A 23,180-nucleotide genomic window follows, 5' to 3' on the forward strand; every position below is an offset into this window, starting at 1 on the left:
AAGGATAGACTCCTTTGATTGCTTCTCTTCTTTAAAGCAATTGCCAGTAACTTTATTTCTCATGGCTCTGCTTAGTCCTATTCCAATCAATGGCTAAATTCTCTTTACCTTTAGGGAAGACAAAATCAGCTCCTATTTCAGCAGCAACACAAGCAAGTTTTGAACGTGGAGTAATTCTCTATAAAAAGAGACAAAAGATACAATAGCTCAGTAATATAGCAGATACGTGCTTGTAACTCCCAGTGAAATAAACAGACATTCTGAATACTACAGAATTTTAACATGACCGTTGATTTTAGGTGTCTCAATTTTTAGATGTCAAAATTAGCTTGACTTTAATTTTTTTTTTCTCAACACCGAAACATCCCACTGAATTTAGCTGGAGAAATTAATGCCTATCTCTGTTGAAAATCGGATCCAGGTTGTCGTAAGTTGCTAAAAAACTAAGAGAAAAAAAAAATCCATGCGTCTTATTTGAACAGAGATGTAGATATAATCCTTACTTCTGCTTCCCCTTATTTTCTATCAAAGTACTTTGTCCATTTTTCCTTAGGAAATTTTATACTGTTCTTTCAAACTATTGTTTTCTTCATAACATAAATATTTTGATATTACTCTTTTAAGTCTTTCTAGAATGGGAGTTTATGGTATGATTATTTATAGTGTAAATAAATAGCATTTACAGTTCCCAATTATGTAATTTTTAGTGTTCTCTTTTATAGTTATAACCTGCATTCTAAGTAACTCTCACTTTGTGTCTGGGTAGGTAGGATTATTTCTGGTGAAATATCTGAAATGGTTCTGAACTGTATTCCTGGCAAGGGTAGATAAAAATGCAGATGATATTCATAAAAGACATGTAGAGACATATACATGCTTATTCACTAAAAATGAATACATATTGGTTTCATATGAAAAGCTTAGTATAATTTAATTCTCTCTGACTGCATAGGTTTTTTGTTTGGTTGGTTTTGTTTTTTTTCTTTCTGTGAAATAGTAGGTATTGATTCCTGGTTGCTAGTTCTTACTCTTATGATTGTGCAGACACACATTAGTTAGGTAATTCAAGAATTGTTGGATGCACTTTTGTTCAGTTCATTTCGCCTGCTCTTATTCTTTTTATCCCTCTAGTTTTCACAAAGAAAAAGTTATATCTTTTGGAATATCAACCTTTTTTATGTGAATTGATAAATCCTTTATTCACCATCTCTGTGAATGTCTCTAGCTCTTTAGACCGTTTCCTTTAGCATATCTTTTTTTTTGTTGCTTGGGGCTTCAACAGCTAGTTTATAGTTTAAAATACTATAGCATACTTCTTTGACCTTACACATATAAGGTGTAATCATATATAAGATTGTGCCCATCATGTGAACAGACTATTTCTATAAAATTTGTTTCTTTAGAAGCATTCTTTCTAGTGGAATATGCTTTTGGGTTTACATATGTAAAGGCGTGTGCCTTCATTTTTATTATGCACCACACAAATTTATAATTTACACAACTGTATTGAGTTGTGATACAATAGTGAAAAGCAACACTAAATGGTAAATCGTTGTGTTATTAAATTGTTAAGTTAGCTAAGTCTTGAAAAGTGCTTTGTATGTGTGTCCCGAGGGTTGAGTAATGAATTGTTTTTTTGTTTGTTTGCTTTTCCATTAGAATATGTGCATTTGTTCTACACTCATTCTATAGTATGGAAGACTACTGAGATGGTAATAAAAGCATACTAAGGTTCTGACCAAGTAAACTTCTATTTTATATATAGAAATCACATGCAAAGGCATTTTTAGAGACATTTTTAGGCACCTTAGACAGAAGCATAAGTTTCTTTACATCTGAAGATATAGTGATCTTGTATGTAGCAATTAGTACAGGAAATGTGTTGAAAAATATATATTTTTATAGTTTTGAAAATTTTGTGAATAGACAGAGCTTTAGTTAATGTTTGCTTTCTTCTTATCTAGATGCAAACTAAAGAATGGACATTATTTTGTAAAGCAAAAGACATTCCTTGTTCTGATGATTTTTCCTTAACAAATATCTTGGGAGAACCGGTGGAAATCAGAGCTTGGAATATTGCTGGATTACCCTCTGACACGTTTTCTATTGATAATGGCATCATTATCTCGTGAGTAAAAAATAATTAAATTCTTACAATGAATACTTGTTATTAAATACCTTCTTACAGCATGCTTTTCATTTAACTATCTGTGTAGACAGGTGTTTTTTTTTTTTTGCTGCAGAGCTGGTTTAAACTGTATAGCTGGCTTAACAACCAAAGTTATAAAATTAAAAATGACAGGAATGTTTCAATTTATAAGAAAGAGTAATAATTCCTTTTCACTCTCCTCCTTTTTAATTTCTATTGATTGCTATTATGATACCACCTTTTTTTTTCTTTTTTTCTTTTTCCTACAAACACACTGCACACTGGATTGATTACTCTTCAGTTTAAGACATCCTAAAATGCTTCACTCAAGACAGGGGAAAAAAAAATAACCTTCAAGTAAATATATAAGTATTTATGACAATACATGTTAGTAGTTGATCAAATCTTTATGCTGGAGTAAGAGGAAGCTATTCACAAGAGAAATACAAAGCAGTAAATACTGTATTCTGCAGCTTGGCTTTATCAGTATTTTAAAGTCATGAGAAATGCAAGAAGTGAAGGAATAGAATTTTCAATACTTTTCCTGTAGTATAGCCAGTAGTTATGGAAGTAATCATCCCTCAAAAACTACAGCTCTTTTAATTTTAAAGAAATATGCTAGTATCAGTTGCTACCAAGAAACATTTCTGCAGAGCTACTAAAGATTATTCTGCTAATCTTTCTATGAGGGTCACGTACTTTTTCTGTCAGATGGTACTGGAGATTCTATAGGTATTCTATAAAGAGTTTTCCAGTTTATTTTGGCAAGTGGTACAAGATCTTAACATCTAAGCTTGCGTTGTGACTGTTAAAAAAGCACCTCTCAGTTCTGTCCAGTACGCTTGCCAATACAATGCTACTGACTTTCAGCTACTAGGTTTTGTTCTTAAGGCAACTGAAGTCGAATTGACCATGAAGCAATGTTGTTTTGATTGGTGTTCTCTTTGTGATTGCTACCTGTTCACTTCCATTCACATCTGTTAGTTCTGCCTTTTCTGTATAAAGAATAAAAACCAGGTTAATGACTGTCAACTAGGCAGGTGCCTAAGTAGAGAAACAAAACACTGTAAAACAGAAGTAATGCACTAGCTAAAGAACCTCAACATATTTTCACTTGACTTTAAAGTTAGAATTGATTGTATGTCTGGAAGCAAAACTTCTTCCTGAAGTTAGCAGATATGTGCTGGGATAATGAATGTAGTATGTAACTTCTGTAAGCAATTACTGTATTAATAATTCAATCACTCAGGCTAAGCAGTTGACAAACGTTAATGAATTCAGCATTTCCACAGTACATCCTATCACTTCACTTTTATAAAGCTTTAATCAAAATTCTCTTTGAAATAATGGAAGGATGATTAGCACTTTAAAACTAAATAATGATAGCTCTTAGTTTTGAAATGAGATTTATCTCAAATTGAAAATACGTATTGTGCGTGTAATTACATGTTTATGCCTAGCATTTATTTTAGGGCCCCAAGAACCATATAAAATGCATCTCAAGCCTTTTATAACAATAAATAAATTTAAAAAGCAGAATTAGAGATATTTTTGGAAACACGGTGATTGCTTATGCATTCCCATCAATAAAAAATGGTTTTATTGTTGATGAAAACTCTGTGTGTTTGGCTGTTATAAGGGAACACTTCTTTAGTTAATGTAACTACATGTGGTAGAGAATACTGCAAAAAAATACATGAAGTAGTTACCAAGTCTGGCAAAAAATAAAATCCAGAAGTTCTGCCTGTCCATTGCTGCTTTAGTTAGGATCTAAAAGGTAGATACCTATGAAGCTGCTTACATGTTTCCTTTTATTCTAACTGTAAAATCTCTCTTCAGTAGAAAATTCTGTTAATTGGCTTGAAAATGCTAACTTATTTTTATCATTACTATATTAAAACTGTTCAAAATTTCCAAACTTAAAGTGGTATTTTTATTTTTAAAATGTTAAAAAATAAAGTGAGATGAAACTTTCTAGGAATTAAGAAGTATTATTCTTAAGTACTTTCTTAGAATATCCTCCCCCTTAGAAAGGGGGATATTATTTTTTGTAAATAAAGTATGTGCCTACTACAATTTTATACTTATGTGCTTTTGTTGTAATGAAAAAGTAAATAAATTGCCTAAAATATCTACTTTGAGATAAACATTCGAATAGCTTTTATTTCAGTTTTGAAAGTTTGTATTTTTCCTTTTAGTAATGCAAGAAGATGGCCTCTAATGATAGATCCTCAGGGTCAAGCAAATAAATGGATAAAGAATATGGAAAAAGTCAATAGCTTGCATATAATCAAACTCAGCGACCCTCAATTTGTTACAACACTGGAAAACTGCATTCAATTTGGTAGTCCTGGTAAGTTATTAAGTTATGAAAGTGTAAATTACAAAAGAACCTGGAGAGGGCACAATTAACTAAAAAATGGAACTTCGGTGAGTGTCAAACATTTCTCTTTTTGATCCAAATTGGTGCGATAATAGTTGATGTCCTCACCCCAGGTAAAAAACTACTTCTCAGCACAATATAATCCTAACCCTCAGTTTAAATGGTATCTTTTAATTGCTCTATGAGACTTATGTCTTTATTTTTATATTAAAATAATTTGATTTCTAAAAAGTAATGATGTTTTTATTTGGTATTTTGTATTTATTTTAGAGTATAAATTACTAGATTGCTAGACTATGATCATTTAATGATTCCTGTATTCTGCATAGTAATTTTACTGCAGTTATTTTACTCTTTTACCCTCAAACGTAAATAAATTAATGAAATACATGGCTATATCTGCAGCTATTTTTTAACGGATAACTGGACTACAAATAAAGAAATGGATTGTTTATTGTCAATTATTTCTCTCTTGATTTAGAGATTCTCATAGGTTTACAGAGAAAACAGAAGCAGACTTAAGCACCCAAAATGACTTCTGTGCAACATGGCATTTAATTTGTTGTTAGGTCCCTTTTTAAAAATGGTAGCCTTAAACTGTTCTAATCCGCTGGCAGCAGTAATACTGGTAACATTTTAGTTGCTTGCTTGTAAAATGATACACTAATAATTAAGAAAATAAAGAAATTAAAGGTACAGTTCTCTGCTTCATTGTTCAATTAGCTGAATACTCTAAGAAACATAACCTTATCTGTAGATATTGCTCGATTGATGTTTTTATTGTTTGCATGCTACATACACATTATATGTATGTATTGAAAAAAATATGCGTGTGTATATATATATATATATATGTCAAGATAGCCCTGCTAACTCTTATGTTATGTTGAAGTGCTACTGGAGAATATTGGAGAAGAACTGGATCCTATCCTAGAGCCACTTTTGCTCAAACAGACATTTAAGCAGTCAGGAAGTATATGCATTTGCCTTGGAGACTCCACTATTGAGTATGCGCCCGAATTCCGCTTTTATATTACAACTAAGCTGAGAAATCCACATTATCTTCCTGAAGTATCTGTTAAGGTAATAATTTTGAAAACAAATGTTCAAACTGTGTTTTAATTTTAAAATGATTCCTTAGCTACAATCAAGGAAGAGTTTCTGGCATTAGTTGATTCCTTCTCACCTGTCAACACTGCTCTTCTTGACACTGCTGGAAGCCTGGTATCATCTTGGAAGTGTTGACATTTCTCATACCTAATATTTCACCTTTCAATTCTGTCATTCTTTAATACTGTGATAATACGCTTTTTTACCAGTTTGTATCTCCTGATTCTGTTTAGTCACCTTTATTGTAAAAATATTTACTGGGACTTAATATAGTAGTCACCTCACATGATAACTCTAAATTAGACTTTCATATTCAAGATTTTTATTTGTAGTAGACTTAGGGACAAGAGTCTGAGCAAATTTTGGCACTTTACCGTGTTTATAAATGAAAATGTATTTCCAGATTTGTGTATTTGATAACAATAGCCATTTTTATTTTTCCATTAGGGGGAAAAAAAAAAAAGTTGTTTCCTACATGAAAGAATAAAATTGGTGGTTTATTCTTCTAGAAGTTGCTAGGGAGATGTATTCCACTTTTTATTCACGATTGCTTTTACAAAATTGTTTATAGAAAAATATTGAAAATTTACACGTTGGTTAAGCATAGGGTAGTGAAACACAATCTTCCAATCAAAATTTTGTAAACTAATGTGATATTCAGCAAAATGGAAGAGTAAGTTAAGTTTTAACCATGAAGGAGTACTGATGCATGAAAAATAATGAAAGGGAATAACTTTGTTCAGTTCAATAAACATCACCTATACATTGATCTTTTATCAAAGAAGTTAATTAGCTGCAGGTTCAGAAAAACAGATGAAATATGAAAATGCAAAAGATTTACTCAGAGTACATATGCATTTAAAATGTATATGAAGATTATTTCCTAAGAAAAGTTTTTTATTTAACAGAATTAAAATCTCCTAGTTGCCAGTTAACAGTCAATACAGACTTTAGTTTGTTCTATGCAGCCAGTTGTTAGTTGCTGTAACAAGCAACAGTTTGTGACGTTGCTGGGTATACTCCTAGCTACACATGCTGCCGAGCTAGCCAGCTAAGGTGGCTTATGCGTACGGAGAAGTAGGCAGAAAAATAACATCTAATTATTGCTGCTAATTTGCTAATATATAATTATTGTTGCTAATTGCGACACACAATGATGTACTTGTCCTAAAGATTACTCAGGAGCTAGATAGAGAATCTGGTTATTGATATGGTTATCATATTTCATAGAAAAAGATTGTACTGCATTCTGATGTGTCTTACATAGTGAACATTCAAAGACACACAGAAAATATATTTACATGTATTTATAAAACGTATGTATATTTGCAATGATTAGACACTGAGTAGTTTTCCTCTAAGATTATTAATCAGAAATAGCACAAGTAAAAAAAAAAAAAAAAAAAACTAAAAAGATAATTTTCAGCACTGCTGGGGGGAAGCTGAGTTTTATTTATGTCCATAAAAAATATAATTCCGTCTCTTGGGGACTAAGGAGGAATGCAGATCCTAACAGCACTTTGAGCTTAAACCTCAGAGTTTCAGATATCCGAACCAGCCAATGTTTCAGAGCATGGCAGCTCTGGTTGAAAGTTAACTCATAAAGCTGTATGTAGCTATCCTTCTACTTTGAGGAAAGGAAACTGAGCTTATGAAAGTTTCCTGATGTTTAGAAGCTTTAGGTACCTTTTATATTTCCTTTTAGACTACCAGTACTAAAATTGCTAAACTAGATGGGGAAGAAATAGGCCATGATGCTAGTGAAGATACTACTGATTCTTAGTGTCATATATAACTGAATTTCCTCTCAAAATTCCTGTGTGAAAGAGCAGTGTGATGTGCTCTGTTGTAAATTATTTTCAGATGAGGCTTACAATAACAAATGACTATTAATAGTAAGTGATTTATAATGATTAATAACTATTGATAACTTCAAGAATGTTAGAATACTATCCCTCCTAACTTTATAAACAAAACTTATGAAGAAGACCTGAAATACTTTGACAACTTTCAGGTATTATTAGTGAAGGAAGCAGATCAAGACAAATCGATTTTACAGATATCCTGTATCCTGACTGATCGTGAGGTTCAAGCTGAATGTTCTTTTGAAATAGTAGTCAACGATCTTCTGTGCCCACCAAGAAGCCCAAAGAAAATCTGTAGTCACTATTAGGTGGTTCCTTAAAACCAATTCTTTCATCAGTCTTAAGTTGATAAGTAAATTTTCTTGATTTTTGCACTGTGTGCATCAACTATTTTCTAGACTCCTGCTGGCATTGTGTTCTTCACCTTTCACACGTGCAACACTATGCTTTTCTACCACTTCAGCCAGAGGATATGGCTTTTATTGGATTGGTTATAAATATGTCACAGCGTAGGAATTCTTTTAAATTATATATATTTGTCACATATTTTCCTGTGAAAAAGAGAAAATTATGTTATGCTATTTCTAGGATACAAATGCCCTTGGTAATAACAACAACACAAATTGCATGTGAACAGGGCCATTAAAGGGAGAAAATTTATGTTGCATAGGCACTACTAGCTTGAAGTAGAACTCCAGCATGTATGTTTCCAGTTACTTTACGAAAACAGCAAAGATTTTAAGATGTTTCTAAACACCATAATATTTCATCTGTGTGGGGCTTCATCTATATTTTCATAAAATAGTGTCAGCTTCCCATTTACAGTAGGATGTTGAGGTTGAATGATTTTTGAGAACAACAGCAAATTTATTTACAAAATCTGTATATTAAATTGAATCTTCCATTCATAGAAATGTCTCTAGTGAAAACTATTTAATGCATACAGGTATAAAAATGGGAAGATCCTTCTTATATGTACAATTGTTCACCCATGGCATGTGGACCAATCACTTGAAGCACTGAAGTCCATGTAATTGTGAGGAATAGAATGGAATTCTAACCATGAGAAGGCTGCAGCAAGAATGTATAGCTTTCTGGGCTAATCCTCATGTTAGAAAGCCAACTCCATCTTAAACCCTCATCTTCCATTAATTTACTTTCAAATTTTGGTTAAGAATATTACATGAATAATTAAAATGAATAAGCTTTTGAATTGCATATGGCTCTCTTTCAAAACCTCTCTCTTCTAACAGGTAACATTATTGAATTTCATGATAACTTCAGAAGGACTGCAGGATCAACTTCTTGGAATTGTAGTTGCAAGAGAAAGGCCAGATCTTGAAGAAGAAAAACAAGCTCTCATCCTTCAAGGAGCTGAGAATAAAAGGTATCAAGATAACTTCCCTTGCTAGACACAGAAGCAGGTCTTAGTGTAAGAAAATATAAAGCGTAGAAAATACACTTCCTATACATTATAACACGTATCAGTTTTAACAGGAAATTCAAGACTGCTATTTTTGTTTGTTTTTTAAAGGCTGATTAGGATGCATGGTCTTACTCATATTCCTACTGGTTTTAGCTTTCTTTCACTGACATGGTTTACTGTTTCTCGGATTATAATAAAATGTTAAAGAGCTTAACAGGAGGTTGTGTAATTGCAAAATGTAATTCCTGATCCTGTCCTCCATTTTAATATGTTCCTTTCATGAAGTTGTTGACAGATGACTTGCTGCCCTCGCAAATTTTGATTAGATATTAATGGATTTTTTTAGACTTTTTCATTGTGTGCTACATTTGCAGTTATTGTACATGCAAAACGCATTTTTTCCCCTAGGTCAAAGCATGAAATGTGCAGCATTCAAAGTATTGTGGCACTTTCTCTCTTTCCATTTGCAATAATACTGTCAATTTTTAGCCTGAAATTAGCTTAATTTTTCAGAAATGTAAGGTAATGTTTAATGACAAAAAAGTTTTATAATATACCTAGCACAAATAGAATCTACACATTATCTTTTATGGAAACTAGCAGAAAATTACTAATTTTCATATGTGAAAATTGTATATTATTTTAGGCAACTAAAAGAAATAGAAGACAAGATTTTAGAAGTTCTTTCAGCTTCAGAAGGAAATATTTTAGAAGATGAAACTGCTATTAAGATATTGTCTTCTTCCAAAGTTCTGGCTAATGAGATTTCTGAAAAACAAGCGGTGGCTGAAGAAACAGAAAAGAAGATTGATGCTACTCGTATGGGCTATCGTCCTATTGCTATCCATTCATCAATCTTGTTTTTTTCTATTGCTGATCTAGCCAACATTGAGCCTATGTACCAATATTCTCTTATGTGGTTTATTAACCTTTTCATCATGTCTATAGATAATTCAGAGAAATCAGAAGTTTTACAAACAAGGTAAGAGTGATAATTTGCCATTTGTAATTGATGTATTCACTGTTACTCCAGAAATGTTACTGTCATTTCTCCAAAGTGTATTGTGTCAGGCATTGCATTTTAAAATATTTTTTGTATGTAAGATATTTTTCTGGAAGATAATTTATTCATAGAAACAAAATGGTATGGTATAATACAGATGCAACATATTCCACTATTTCTATTTAGTAATTGTACCTCAAGTCATGTGTGAAATTGCAAAGTACCAGATAGATAAATATGGTCCACTTGCTTTGACTTTATATTTCATTTCATGTACTAACTATGTATGCCTTCAAGAAACAGACAAACTTCTTCACACAATTGGTGAGAGAGAATTTATATGGAAATTGTAAGGAAAGGTTATCTAGTTAATATTGGAAAAGTTATGGAAAGGTTATCTAGTTAAGATTACAAATGTCAATTTCCGAATTGTCCATTACTTACTGTCCATGCTTTCTTTAAATACAAGTTGTAGTACCTGGTAGGGTAGTGCTTAGAGTGTAGATTAATGTGTTTATTTTAATGGCATACTGGTTATAAAGGTTATTTTTTCATTAGAATTTGGTCAAGGTTTGTGCAATCTAAGACTAGCATAACTTTTTTTTTAATCAAAGATAAACCGTTTAAGTCAGAGCTTAACATTTTCATATCATACTTGAAACTATATTCAAGGTATACTTGACAAGATATACAGACAATAAGTCTGTGTTCTACAAGCCTTGTTCTTTAACTTTTAAATATTTCTTTATGTAAAAAAAACTAAAAGCCTAAATTAAAGTAATAAAAAATGTTTTTATACTTTCTTGAAACAAAAACTTTGTTAGCAGAAATATAAAGATACAAGACTTGAACCTAACTGACAGTATACATTCTCAGGGCACAACTGGTGTAAGCTCATTTTAATAATTTTGCCCAGTGAAGAATAAAGAGGCGAAGTCACAGAAAATTCCCCACAAATTAATAATTCATGTAGGACTGTTTGTCTTGGGCTGTCTTTACTAGTCAGTTTTCACTATATGCTCTGAACTGAGATTTTTTAATTCTTTATTCTGTTCTGAACAATAAAATCTAGTTAGTTCTCTAAATCTTGGAAAAAAGTTTAATTTTGTCCCATGGCTATCTTTGTGTAGTTTGTGCATAAATTGTATGTATGCCTGTTTAATGGATGAGGAATCAGTAATTTTGAGAGGACTTAAAAGGCTAATAAAAAAGGAGAATTTTTTACATTAATAATAATAAGATGGTCTATTTCTGTTTAGCTGAATAGAAGAAAAAAGATTGAAACATGAGACTAGAAAGGAGACACAGATCATAGAATGTTTTGGGTTGGATCATGCAACATAGCTTGCTCTCACCCTTGATCTACTTTCAGATCTTTCCACTTTCCAATTATAATAGATCACATTTAGGTTTTGGAATGATCACCATGTCTGAAGTGGGAGAATACCCTCAGAATAACTACCTGCCAAAGGACTGGTGATCTAGATACTTGGAAAAAAGCCATAGCACCCCTCCACATCTCTGTTATTACCTTGAAAGAAGTATTTGAAATAATTGTGCAAATTCAGTATCTGCGTTTCTAATCACCTGTATGGATTTTCCATTATTTTGACTAGGTATTCAACTGAACTTGAACTTTTGCAAAACAGCCTCCAAGGAGGCCTTAGATGGTCTCCATGCTTGTTTTTTAAAGAAAATTATTGATAATAAATCACAATTTTTTAAGATATTTGTATTAGTGTATTGAGGAAAATAGTCTGTAGAATGGGAAACATACTTCAAATGACCATTAAAATAGGCTGGTTTGATTTTGGCATTGGTATTTTATGTTCATAATGAATTTTAAGATCATTGTTGTTTTGTACCCCTCTCAAAGGGACCTCTTCTCTTAAAAAAGATGTATTATTAAAATGTAATTCCACTTAAATAATTTGTTATTTTGCTCATAACTTGGAACACATATTTAATGATTCTTTTGGGGGTAATTGACCAGAGAGTTTATTGCACCAGAGGAAATCCAATTTGTTTGTAATAGGTTTCCAGAATACACAAGCTTTAGTGATATTAATGGAAGATTGTTCTTTTCCTGACATCTCTAGGTTGAAGATTCTCAAGGATCATTTTACTTACTCACTTTATGTCAATGTCTGTCGCTCACTGTTTGAAAAGGACAAGCTGCTCTTCTCTTTTTGTCTAACTGTGAATCTTCTGAAATATGAAAAATTGGTAACTAAAAATAATTTGCAGCTTGGTATGATATATATAAAACTGCATATACAAGCTAACAGTAATAGGAATTTAGAAGATAAAATAGAAAAATAAGTTTATATATAATAATCAAACACCTCAATTATGGATTTTAATAAGTAATTATAGGCATTAAAAAATAATCTCTAGAATAAAATAAAATATGTAACAAACAGGTCTGGCAAATCTGAACTAGGTGATAGTAGTTTTCTAAACATGACTTAAACTTAAGTCTAGCCTATGTTATTCTAACAGTCAACAGTTTCCAAAATTTTACTATAACATGAGTATTCTAACAGTATAGAGAAATGAACTGTAACCATTGATTTAAGAAACTACTCATGTTTTTCACTTAGGGTGCTAAATGTGTTTAATTTTTACAAAGAATTCCTGAAAAAATCAAACACTTGTATCAAATTAATTCTATTAATTTCTACTAATTCTTCACAAAATATTCCGTTACTAGGATTTTTTTTAATTAATTGAAATACACCCCTTTTATTCATGTTTTCTGCAAAATGGTACTTACAGGTGCTTGGGGTTGTTTCTTTCACTTTTAAGATTTTAGACACTTCAAACTTTTTGCATTGGGGAATACATAGAAGTGAATATTTTAAAGAGCTGACAGTAATAATCATAGATGCAGGAAACTGGATTTACAAATTTAAGCCAAAGAGATTTTGAGATAAAGGAATATTGAGAAAGGAATGGGACATGTAATAGGCTGATAGTAGTGTTTCATATTTAGACTTGCATTGTAGGAAAATGTTTCAAGATATATGGTTCCCAGATATATTTATTTTTTTAATTCATTCAACGTTTTGGGAATTGAAAAATGCATCTAGCAAATAGAACTTTGTCTAAAAATCTAGTCAGTTAAAATTGTTCACTCCCCCAAGTCAGGAATGCAGATGATTCTAAGATATGAGCAGTTCATATCATTTTTTTCAATTCCTTAAATTTATGCTTAACTGAAAGCCAGACACTAAATGCTTTTGAAATAGGCTTTTGGTAGGAAGCTTTTTAAACTAGTGTAATAATTCAGGTAAATGTGTTGATTTTCTACATAATGTACTGAAAACATTTTATTTTAGATTTTTTTTAGTCCTGAGAACTGTGTTTTTTCATTGTAGATTAATGAGAGTGAGTGGAAATTTCTGTTGACTGGTGGAATAGGTTTGGACAATCCCTTCTCTAATCCATGCACCTGGCTTCCTCCACAATCGTGGGATGAAATTTGTCGACTAGAAGACTTGCCACAATTCACAAACATTCGTGAGGATTTTATGCGACTTAAGGATGGGTGGAAGCTGGTATATGACAGCTTGGTATGTTAACATTCCTGATTGCTTGCATTCATGAACTAATTAACGCACTGAAAATATTTATTCAGGGAAAAGAAAGTGCTGTCATTTTACATGGTATGCTCTTGCATATATGGATGTAAATATTTAAGCAAATAGTGTGTAGTTGTAGATGATTGCCAATTTGTCATGTGGCTTCTGAATACCAAGTTATGATTTGAATTGGGCTGGAAAAAAAGGCTACAAAACCTGCAGTAGTAAGGTGATAATGAAATTTGTTAAATTGAAGGCAGCCACTGTGCCTTGTCAGCCTTTTCACGCTATTATGTAGTATGCTGCTTTCCTGGATAAGTCTTTAAAAAAAGATGAACAATAACAAACAAAGCAATTGCTTTGTAGAGGAACTAGAATGTGATTTTGGAGACCTGTGTTCTGTTCCCAAGTCTAACAGTCACAGTTATGCATGAAAGACTTTCTTTATATATTTTCATCACTGTTTAATTAAAATCTAAGTTTTATAGACGAATTTTACTCCACATTTGGGCACTTGCTTTATCTCTAATCTTACTATTAACATTTTTCTTTAAATCATACTCCCCCCCCTTCTGCTTCTTGATGTATGAAGTGCTCACTGTACACATGCCTCCTGATGAAATGATTGTAAAAATTACCCTCTTTCCTATGGGCACCATAACTGCTTCCAACATTCAGATACCGTCCATTTATGCTAGTCCATTGAAACACTTACCATTACTTAATGGAAGAAAGTTTATTACCAATATTCTGCCAAATGGCACAGGACCTCTTACATCCATTTCAAAAAGATTGTTTTAACCATTGTAAATTTCAATGATTTAGAAATTCTTCCTCTAACAAAGAGACTGAAGGAATGCAGAGAGAGGAAAAGAATGGATTTTTAGTTGGAAATGCTCGTAACTGTATGATGAGAGAAATTAAAGAAACTAAGCAGATTTGGCTCTTTCAATTGTTCAGATTACAGGAAAGAGGCAAACAGCAGAAATAAAGTTGTCATTTAGCATTTACAAAAATACATAGCAAGTTGAGAGCTTTAATTCCTCTTCGGAAAATAGTCACCAGAACAGAGAAATGATGGCCTTTGAAATAGAGATTGAGGAAGAGACTACTTGGTTATGCACTGAGATTATAGCTTTTTTTAAGCAACACAAAGGTGCTGACTTTCAGAAGTAAAGATTCAAGATCCTTGTGACTGATAGCTAGTCAAATTAATACTAACAGTTCAAACAGCCAAACTGAAATAAATAGAAATTCCTTCATTTAAGAGGCATTAAAAAAAACAAGATCTATAGAATCAGGTCATCAATTAGCTGACAAAGAATCTAATAATCAGCAACACTGCATCCAGAAGCATTGTTACCGAATCCTGAGTGCTAGATGAAAAGGTACCTAGAAAAGGTAGATTATCAGGTACCTATAAATAGAAAAAATAATGCAGCATTCTGGATTCCAATCTGAAATTAAGTGTCTAAAAGTTGGGAGAAGGAGAGGGTCAGGGTCCAGGTCCTTTGCAGAACATGAGTTCCATTATGACTTGATTTGTTAAATCAAAATTGCTCAGAATAAAGTTGGTGCAAGTCTATCTGCATACCTCTGTGCCCAAACCTCTACAGGCAAGCCTAAGAGGTTCCCCAGCAGAGCTGTAATACCAGTTTCCAGAAAGGCTTACACAGCTGGTGCTACATTTCAGTCTAATAAGTTAACACATGCCACACAACCTTTGCTATTCTAGTCTGATAAGTGCAGTAACGTAACTGGAGTATTCATAGGCCATTTACAAAGCAAGCTCTCTGGTGCATTGTTTGACTTAACTTTCCAATTCTTGTTCTCCTGCATTCAGATGCAACCTAATTCATGATTGTCAATACTGTAGTGTCATTGTAATATCAAAGACTGTCTCTGTAATTCAGCTCTAACACAGCAAGAAGTAGGTTAAATATATTTTCATGTTTATTCTCTCATCTCTCTTCCACCCTTTTCCTAGAGGTGAAGGGTATATTTTGTTTCCTATATCCCTATATTTTAAACACCTAGAAATGACTAATTTCTCTGCTAAAATAGAAGCTTCCCAGATAACGATTTTGTAAAAAAAGAAACCTATCAACCCCATTCCTGCAGATTAATTAAAAAATATATCATGGATTGATGTACTGATGTGTCAAGTTAAAAGATAATTTAGTCCCACTATCTGTAATCCAGAAGTGCTCTAAACAAAGCTGGAATACCTGTGTTTTCAGGATCCCCAGCATGAGAATTTTCCTGCAGAGTGGCAAGACAAACTGGGGGAGTTCCAAAGGATGCTTATCATTCGCTGCCTGAGACCTGACAAGGTATGTACAAAACTCCCACCTTACTCAAAATTTGTCCTAGAAACCAAAGGGATTTGCAAGTGTGGATTTCAACTGTGTTATCGTGGTTTAGCCCCAGAAGGCAGCTGAGCACCACACAGCCAGTCACTCTTCCCACAGTCAGGTGAAAGTCAGGAAGGTAAAAGTAAAAGAACTTGGGTTGACGTAAAGACAGCTTATGAGGTAAAGAAAATTCTCAGGAAGAAAAGCACTACCACTCCAGATGTATCCTCTCCTCCTTTACCCTAACTTTTATTGCTGAGCACATCTTATGGTATGAGATATTTGGTCAGTTTGGGTCAGCTGTCCTGGCTGTGTCCACTCCCAGCTCCGTGTGCACCACCACACTCCTTGCTGGCAGGGCAGCATAAGAAGCTGAGAAACCCCTGACTCAAAGTAAGCACTATGCAACAATTAAAACATTTGTGTTATTACCACTATTTCCATAAAAAATCCAGAAGACATTATATTAGCCTCCAAGAAGAAACTTTATCCCAGCCAAAACCATGAATTGTCTATCTTAATGGAAAATAGGAATTAATTAAAAAAAGTCTGAAAGTATAATGAGCAGACTTTTTAAACTAGAAGTCTAGGCTATTAGATTTTGTTAAGTTTTGTTGTGTACCCAAACCCCTGAGCACTTCCTCCTCAAGGAGGTCTTACAAGCCTGGACTTGCCTTTTTCAGTACACCAAGTATTTTTCACTTCTGCAATTTTTTGCTAGATGTCACTATGGTAAATTATAACTGGACAAGGAAGATAATTTAGTGGTAAGCAAGAATGTAGATAACATAGGTGCTTAAGAGCAGGGATTACTGCAGACACAGATCCATTCTGTTCTATGGAAAGTGTTTTGAAGCAGAACCGTTCTGATATGAGTGTCTAGCTCAAAGGGTTGAATGTAGCACAGATCACAATAGGAACTGTTATGAATCTTTATTCAAAAAGTTCAACCTACTAAACCAGAATAAATATTTACTTAAACATTTTTCATATATTCACAGGCTAATTAGACTAGTAGTAGTTCACATAATGACAAGCACATTGTGAAGGATAGGAGTTAGTACAAACAGTTATGACCTTTGTCCTAGAGAGTATATAAAAAGTTTCCTACACTTTCTCACACAACTATTTGGCTTTACATTAGTACTTGCATAAAAATAGGAATATTAGTACCATATAAAGAAGAGAAACTTTCAGAGTCAGTCTTTACATTTCACTTCTGGATTTTTTTTGGACTGGTAGTATGAACCTTCAGAAGGTTGGGAAGTAGGATCAGCTTGTAGAAGCACTGGCGGCTCTGGTGTGTATTGATGTTTGGAAAAGTTGTCTACAAGACGCTTCCTAGTTGCAGTGACTTCTTCTTCAAAAGAGTTTATTATGCTTCTGCCAGTCTTGCACTTAAAGCAAAAGATTGAAGTTCTCCATTGAGAAATTTAACTGACTAATTCAAAAATGTTCAGAACTTAGATCCTCAAAACCACATTGATCTGCTACTGATTCTAGCCTAGAAGTCTACTTTTGGCTTTGGTCAACAATATGCAGTCTGGCGTATATTTCATATACATATCCATCCCCATTTGATTCAGAAACTCTACCACCAGCCTTGCCAGTGGGGTTCATTTCAGAGTAATTTTTTGGTTATATCTGGTATGCTTTTAAAGTAAATCGTGAACCCATTGTTTAGCTGTATTTTAAATCACATCAGGGAGGGAGATTTCAGTTTTACTTTTGTGTGAAGAGGCATGATCTTGCTTAGCAGAAAAAATGCATTAAGATATCAATGCTTTAATACAACAGCATGCTGCAGATCAACCCTAGGCAGCCCTAGTGTAGCCTTTTAAGCTATTGATTAGGGCATTCCTGGGGGCAAAATGTCCCTGCTTGAACCTGCCACTTCCAGTTTTCTAAATTTATTAGATAAAGGTATGTTTTGGCTTAGACCCTTCTAGTATCTTGAAAGACTACTCTAAATAATCGGCTGTTCAGTTATAGTTAGATAACCTCATATTTTCACTTAGTCCATCTTTTGATATATCAGACTTCTCCCACTGAGACGTGATTTTATTTTTTAAGTATTTGAGTCTGTTATGTATAGAATTTAAGTACTTAACCTTTACAGACACCAGGTATATTTTCAATACTAAACCATATCAGCAAGATAAAGATCTTATGTATGCAAAGCCAACAAAGAGATAAGATACAGAGTATGGGGGTACTGTAAATCTGTCCCATCAGGGAACTTGTCACACTTGGTTCTCTATTACTATTCAAAGCAATAAGGGATCATTGTCAAAGACTATTAGTCATAGCAGCTCAGTTGTGTGTGCTTTTGTATATGTCAACAGCATGGCATGCACAAAATAAAAGAGGATTAGAACTGAAAAATTGTGAAACATTTGAAATAGGCTTGAAAGTCTGACAGCTTAATTAGACAGCGATTTCATGTAAAGCTGGACCATGAATCAATCAATAGCCCGGTCAAATTTTGTCTTGTCACATGTGGTTTTCATCCCTCCTGAGAAAGATAGAGCTGCTTATTGTAGAGTTTCCAGGATTGATTATCACACTCAAGATAGTTTTTCTGTTGAAATGAGTTGTTGGAAAAACATTTCTAAAGGAAACAGGTTTCCTTTCATAAGCTAGGCAATAGACTGGATTGAGAAGCATTTAGGTTTCATAGCCAATAACACACATTATTCATTACTTCAGAGTAAGTCCTGTTCTAGCCCTACACCATCATCCCTTGCTAATGCTTGAAAGTCTTAAAGACAGAAATTCTTGTAAGATGCAATGGTAGACTGTAAATATTAAGATCATTTGGTCAACACTTACAAGGAAGGTTCTTAGCCGTGTCATCTCCAACATGTAGTATTCCTCCACTGTCAGGTCATCAAAGTTCTTAGTAAGAGATAAAAAGCCACAGCTGTGACGTTTTGTGTGTTCCTCCCTGCAATGTAAATACAGAAGAACAGATATTAAAACCAGGAAAGTTACATTTCCAGAGACGAACTTAAACAGACCAGTCTCTTTAGTACTTCTACTACCTCTTAGTAGAAAAGTTATCTTATAGAAGACATGAGTTAGACTTTAGTGATCTCAGATACAAGCTAGTTGCTTCAGTTGTGAGCCAGGAAGATTACAAGGGAAGATTTAGATTATGTTTACAATGTTGAGAGAATCTTCTGCTTTGTTGAATCAAAAACACACTCTTTGGAGGCAAAAATCAAAGAACTGAAAAACTGCATGGGGGTATAATTAGCAAATTAAGTATTTCAAGGTTACTGGGTAAGATAAACTTTCAGTAGGCATCAGTTTAGTTAACTGTTCAGGAAATTGGTAGTTTTAGAGTAAGAGGATGTTACCAAAGATGTGGCAAAAAATACTTCAACATCGTTACATCCGTGCTTACCATGGGTCATCATTTGGTTTCCAGCCCTCCAGTTCTATCAAGCAAAAGAAGCATTTTGCCACATCTGGCTCATTTTCATTTGGACAGTGTACAAAGCCCGCCTTTGCCATCTGCAAATGACAATTTGGAAGTTTAGAGCTTGATCCAACACACTGCTTGTGTTCACAGTAGTGAACTGTTTCAGAGAGCTTGCACAAATGTCTTTCCCCACAGTATCTGTCAGCAGAGATAAGGCTGAAAACAAATTTTAAGTGAGGACTGCAAGCAGGCAAATAAGCAACTAGTAAAGGAACAGGGAGTAGGCTAAAAGTAGTGAACAACTTTCTGCATAGTCGTGGTATCTGCAAACTACCAGAGTAGCTTTGTTCTTTCAGTGGTTAGCCAGTGGCAGCTACACAAGCATTCCACTAACAGCATATGAGATCTGCTATAGCCAGGAGTTTAAGCGATATTTTCAGAGAAAACACTTAGCATAAGGCCATGACCATAGAGAACCTTTATATTTCAACTATATGAGTATAGTGCTACATTTTTTATCTTTACATTTTACTGTCATTTTTGAATCACATCTGGTAAGAACATTAAAAAAATAAGGTAAGCTTGTTTCAGTTACTGAACTTCACACCTCAGATAACTCCTACTGCATGCCTTATCTGAGATCCAACCTGAAAGTTTGATGCAATGCCAAAGTAGAATTGAGGCCTCTTTTGTTAACGCTCAAATTAAAGCCTACAGGGACATAAAGCATTAAGTTTTCTAAAACTTAAATGATTTTTTTAAAGTCATGATCATTCTGCTACTCCATCCTTCCTAAAGGGTGAGTAGTTGCTAGGATGACTTCTGAAAGAAGATTTGCAAGCAGAAACAATACTTACTACAAGATGTTAATTTTTAAGTGACAAAAACAAAGTGGTAAAGGCAAGAAAAGTAATTATACTCAATTCTGTAGCTAGACTAGTGAACTGACCAGACAGAAACGTATAGTCATCCTACTACAGCATCTCTGAGAAGGGAACAGAAGAAAGTATTCAGATTTTCATCTCGGGCTTATGTACTGGGTCTGGCAGGGATGGAGTTAACTTTCTCTACAGCAGCCCATACAGTGCTGTGCTCCGCACTTGTAGCTAGAACAGCAGTGGTATCACAGCAGTATTGTGTCTACTGCTGAGCAATACGGGCACAGCATCAGGGCTCCCTCTAATGCCACGCCCCCCTAGAGCCAGCAGGCTGGGTGTGGGCAAGAGGTGAGGAAGGAACATCACCAGGGCAGCTGACCTAAACCAACCAAAGGGATATTCACAGAATCATCTAGGTTGGAAGAGACCTCCAAGATCACCTAGTCCAACCTCTGACCTAACACTAACAAGTCCTCCACTAAACCATATCACTAAGTGCTACATCTACATGTCTTTTAAAGACCTCCAGGGACATCTTTAACCAACTCAACCACTTCCCTGGGCAGACCATGCCAATGCCTAATAACCCTTTTGGTAAAGAAGTTCTTCCTAATATCTAACCTAAACCTCCCCTGGCACAACTTTAGCCCATTCCATACTACATGATGTCACACTCAGCAATAAAAGGTGGAAAAAGGAAGAAGAGGGGAGGGGTGGGCTCTCGGTGTGAAAACATCTGTTCTCCTAAACAACAGCTACACACGTTGAGGCCCTGCTTCAAGGATGTGGTCAAGCATCACTCATCAGTAGGAATTAGAGAGTAATTTATTTCCCCTGCACTTCCATACTGCCTTTGCTTGTTGTTGTTTTCCCCCTTTCCCTGTAGTTAAGTTATTTAATTAATAATAATTTTCTCTTAATAGTTATTTTTCCTTTAATTAAGCTATCCTTATCTCAACCAACAAGTTATTTCTATTTCTTCTTACCTTCTTCTTCTGAGGAGGGGAAGTGAGAGAGCTGTTGTGGTAGAGTTCAGCTGCCTAGCAAGGTAAAACTACAACAGCTTAGCAGAGGCCTGCAGCTGTTCTTGAACATGAATACATTTAACAACAACTTTACACTCAGTCATAGTACACCAAAAATAAGGTGTAGTTAAAATATCCATTTTCAGACTTACATTCTCTGGAGCACACTTGCAGTTCTTCACAAAAGGCCAATTTGTAAAGGTTTTTAAACGGTTCTCATACTCATACATCTCTTTAAAGTCCCTCAAAAGCTTAGAAGAGGAAGCAAGCTCTTGCAAGAGCATCTCCATCTAAACCCTCTGCAACAGGTACAACCTAGAGCCCCCACCCACTTCCTGCTCTCGAATTTAAGGTACTTTACTAATTGGTTACACATTGCACCTGTGTCAGAGTGGACTTTAAAGTAAGCAAAAGCACAGGTGATTCTATGAACAGGACAATGAAGAGAAATGAACCTACTTTTTTTTTCCTTTGTTACATTCTATATACTTTGTCACACCATGTATTTATTAACTGAAAGCATCTAACCTAATGCAATATGAAAAATAAAAGTTTTATAATTGAAATGTTAAAAATGTGAGTTTAAAAAATTAGCAATTTCACATATCTTTTACATTAAAAAATTAAAAATACACTGGTTATATGACCAAAGAAGTTGAATTAACGGTGCTGTTTGAAACCTTTAGCAGTTCTTGAATTTCATGTTGAAAGATCAAATCTTAGTAGTATGTTTGCAAATACTATTGCAATTCTTTAAAGTGGAAGTAATAATTATAAAATATTTACCATGTGTTTTAAAGTTATTCAGTCCAGAGACAAAATAAGTGGTGATATTTAAGAGAAATATATCTATAACTGTTTACAGGACCAAAGCTTGAAGCTGTCTTCTTATAAATTCTCTCTTACTTGCTACAGAGCCCACTTAACTTCAGTAGGAAGTAAAACCATCAGTGTGTAGAAATTGGTACGCAGCAGTTTGCTAAGCCAAGATATTATCAAGACGTGCTCAGTTATGAGACTTGAAAATTGAAAGCCACTCCATAACACAAAGGAGGGCATGCAGAAAAAAAAATCAAGCTTCTTATACAAACACATTAGTCTGTCCAGATATGGGGACAGAAGTGATATTAAGGGTCATTTGCATAGGACTTCCTATTTCATCCTTCTTAGAGCATCTTTGAGCTAAGAGACTATTTTTGCCTCAATTTGCACATGCTAAATCATTGATTACTCTGGGACTGCAGTTGTGCCTACCATTCCATACAGGAATACTGTCCTTGACATTTATATTAAAATGTTCAGTGTAATAGATGTTAATGCTTACACATAAATAGGACATTTAAATTATCTTTTTCCTTTTTTTTTAGATAATACCAATGGTGCAGGAATTTATCATTAACAACCTGGGCCGTCCATTTATTGATCCACCTCCATTTGATTTGTCAAAAGCATTTTCTGACAGCCACTCTTGTGCACCACTGATATTTATACTTTCTCCTGGTGCTGACCCCATGTCAGCCCTTGTTAAGTTTGCTGATGATCAGGTATTTTAATATCTCCTTTTTTTTTTTTTTTTTAAAGGTAGATGATATGTGTGTTCTCTTTAACACAAAGCACTAATTGTTTTGGATTGGTTTTAGGAATGATTTATCTAGTGTTTGTAAGAATTTTTATGTTAAATATTTTGGCATCGTCTTTAATGTTGTGATATAATGATCCATTTAATTAGCTTGTGGAATCTCATAGAAAATGGAAGAAAAAAATGTAATGGTTTAAACTTTCACTGTAACGAATCTTATCCAAAAATGGTATTTTTTCTAGTAAGCATTATGTGCTTTTTTTTCCTAATACACATACATGATCTAATTGTAAAGCAGTGTAGTAATACAGAATCTTAGTATCTCAGGTGAAATTTACACCTCAGAATTCAAATGTGGATTTTTTTCATTTGCTTTGGCCATTATTACTATGGTGTC

General features: G+C 33.9%; 2 protein-coding genes across 22 annotated transcripts in view; one reads left to right on the forward strand and one right to left on the reverse strand.

Annotated features, from left to right (window-relative positions):
* DNAH7 (dynein axonemal heavy chain 7) overlaps nt 1-23,180 on the forward strand; it is a 118,570-nt gene that overhangs the window by 68,853 nt on the left and 26,537 nt on the right. For 18 of the 20 annotated variants that reach the window (XR_013953647.1, XM_080599851.1, XM_080599864.1 and 15 more), the window contains 9 exons: nt 1,965-2,128; nt 4,348-4,502; nt 5,425-5,615; nt 8,761-8,894; nt 9,580-9,915; nt 12,036-12,162; nt 13,317-13,511; nt 15,761-15,853; nt 22,572-22,748. Coding sequence is in view for 19 of the 20 variants with exons in the window: in XM_080599851.1 (XP_080455977.1) it covers nt 1,965-2,128; nt 4,348-4,502; nt 5,425-5,615; nt 8,761-8,894; nt 9,580-9,915; nt 12,036-12,162; nt 13,317-13,511; nt 15,761-15,853; nt 22,572-22,748 (1,572 nt within the window). In the remaining variant the exon portion in view is untranslated. Of the gene's footprint in view, nt 1-1,659; nt 1,713-1,964; nt 2,129-4,347; nt 4,503-5,424; nt 5,616-8,760; nt 8,895-9,579; nt 9,916-12,035; nt 12,188-13,316; nt 13,512-15,760; nt 15,854-22,571; nt 22,749-23,180 lie in introns of those variants that run through there. The other 2 variants (XM_080599863.1, XM_080599861.1) reach the window with 2 other exon arrangements.
* LOC308198146 (baculoviral IAP repeat-containing protein 5.1-like) lies at nt 16,793-21,542 on the reverse strand. Of its 2 annotated transcripts, XM_080599974.1 has the most exons (5): nt 21,357-21,542; nt 21,166-21,219; nt 19,284-19,393; nt 18,707-18,821; nt 16,793-17,271 (listed from the first exon to the last, which is right to left on the reverse strand). In XM_080599974.1, exons 1-5 carry the CDS (start codon nt 21,492-21,494, stop codon nt 17,074-17,076), a joined length of 615 nt encoding a protein of 204 aa, XP_080456100.1. In that variant the 5' UTR covers nt 21,495-21,542; the 3' UTR covers nt 16,793-17,073. The 2 variants fall into 2 exon arrangements, with proteins under 2 accessions (XP_080456100.1, XP_080456101.1); XM_080599975.1 differs by lacking the exon at nt 21,166-21,219 and having other exon boundaries at nt 21,357-21,541.

Source organism: Anser brachyrhynchus (genome assembly GCF_964034855.1).
Source record: "Anser brachyrhynchus genome assembly, chromosome: 7".
NCBI lineage: Eukaryota > Metazoa > Chordata > Aves > Anseriformes > Anatidae > Anser > Anser brachyrhynchus.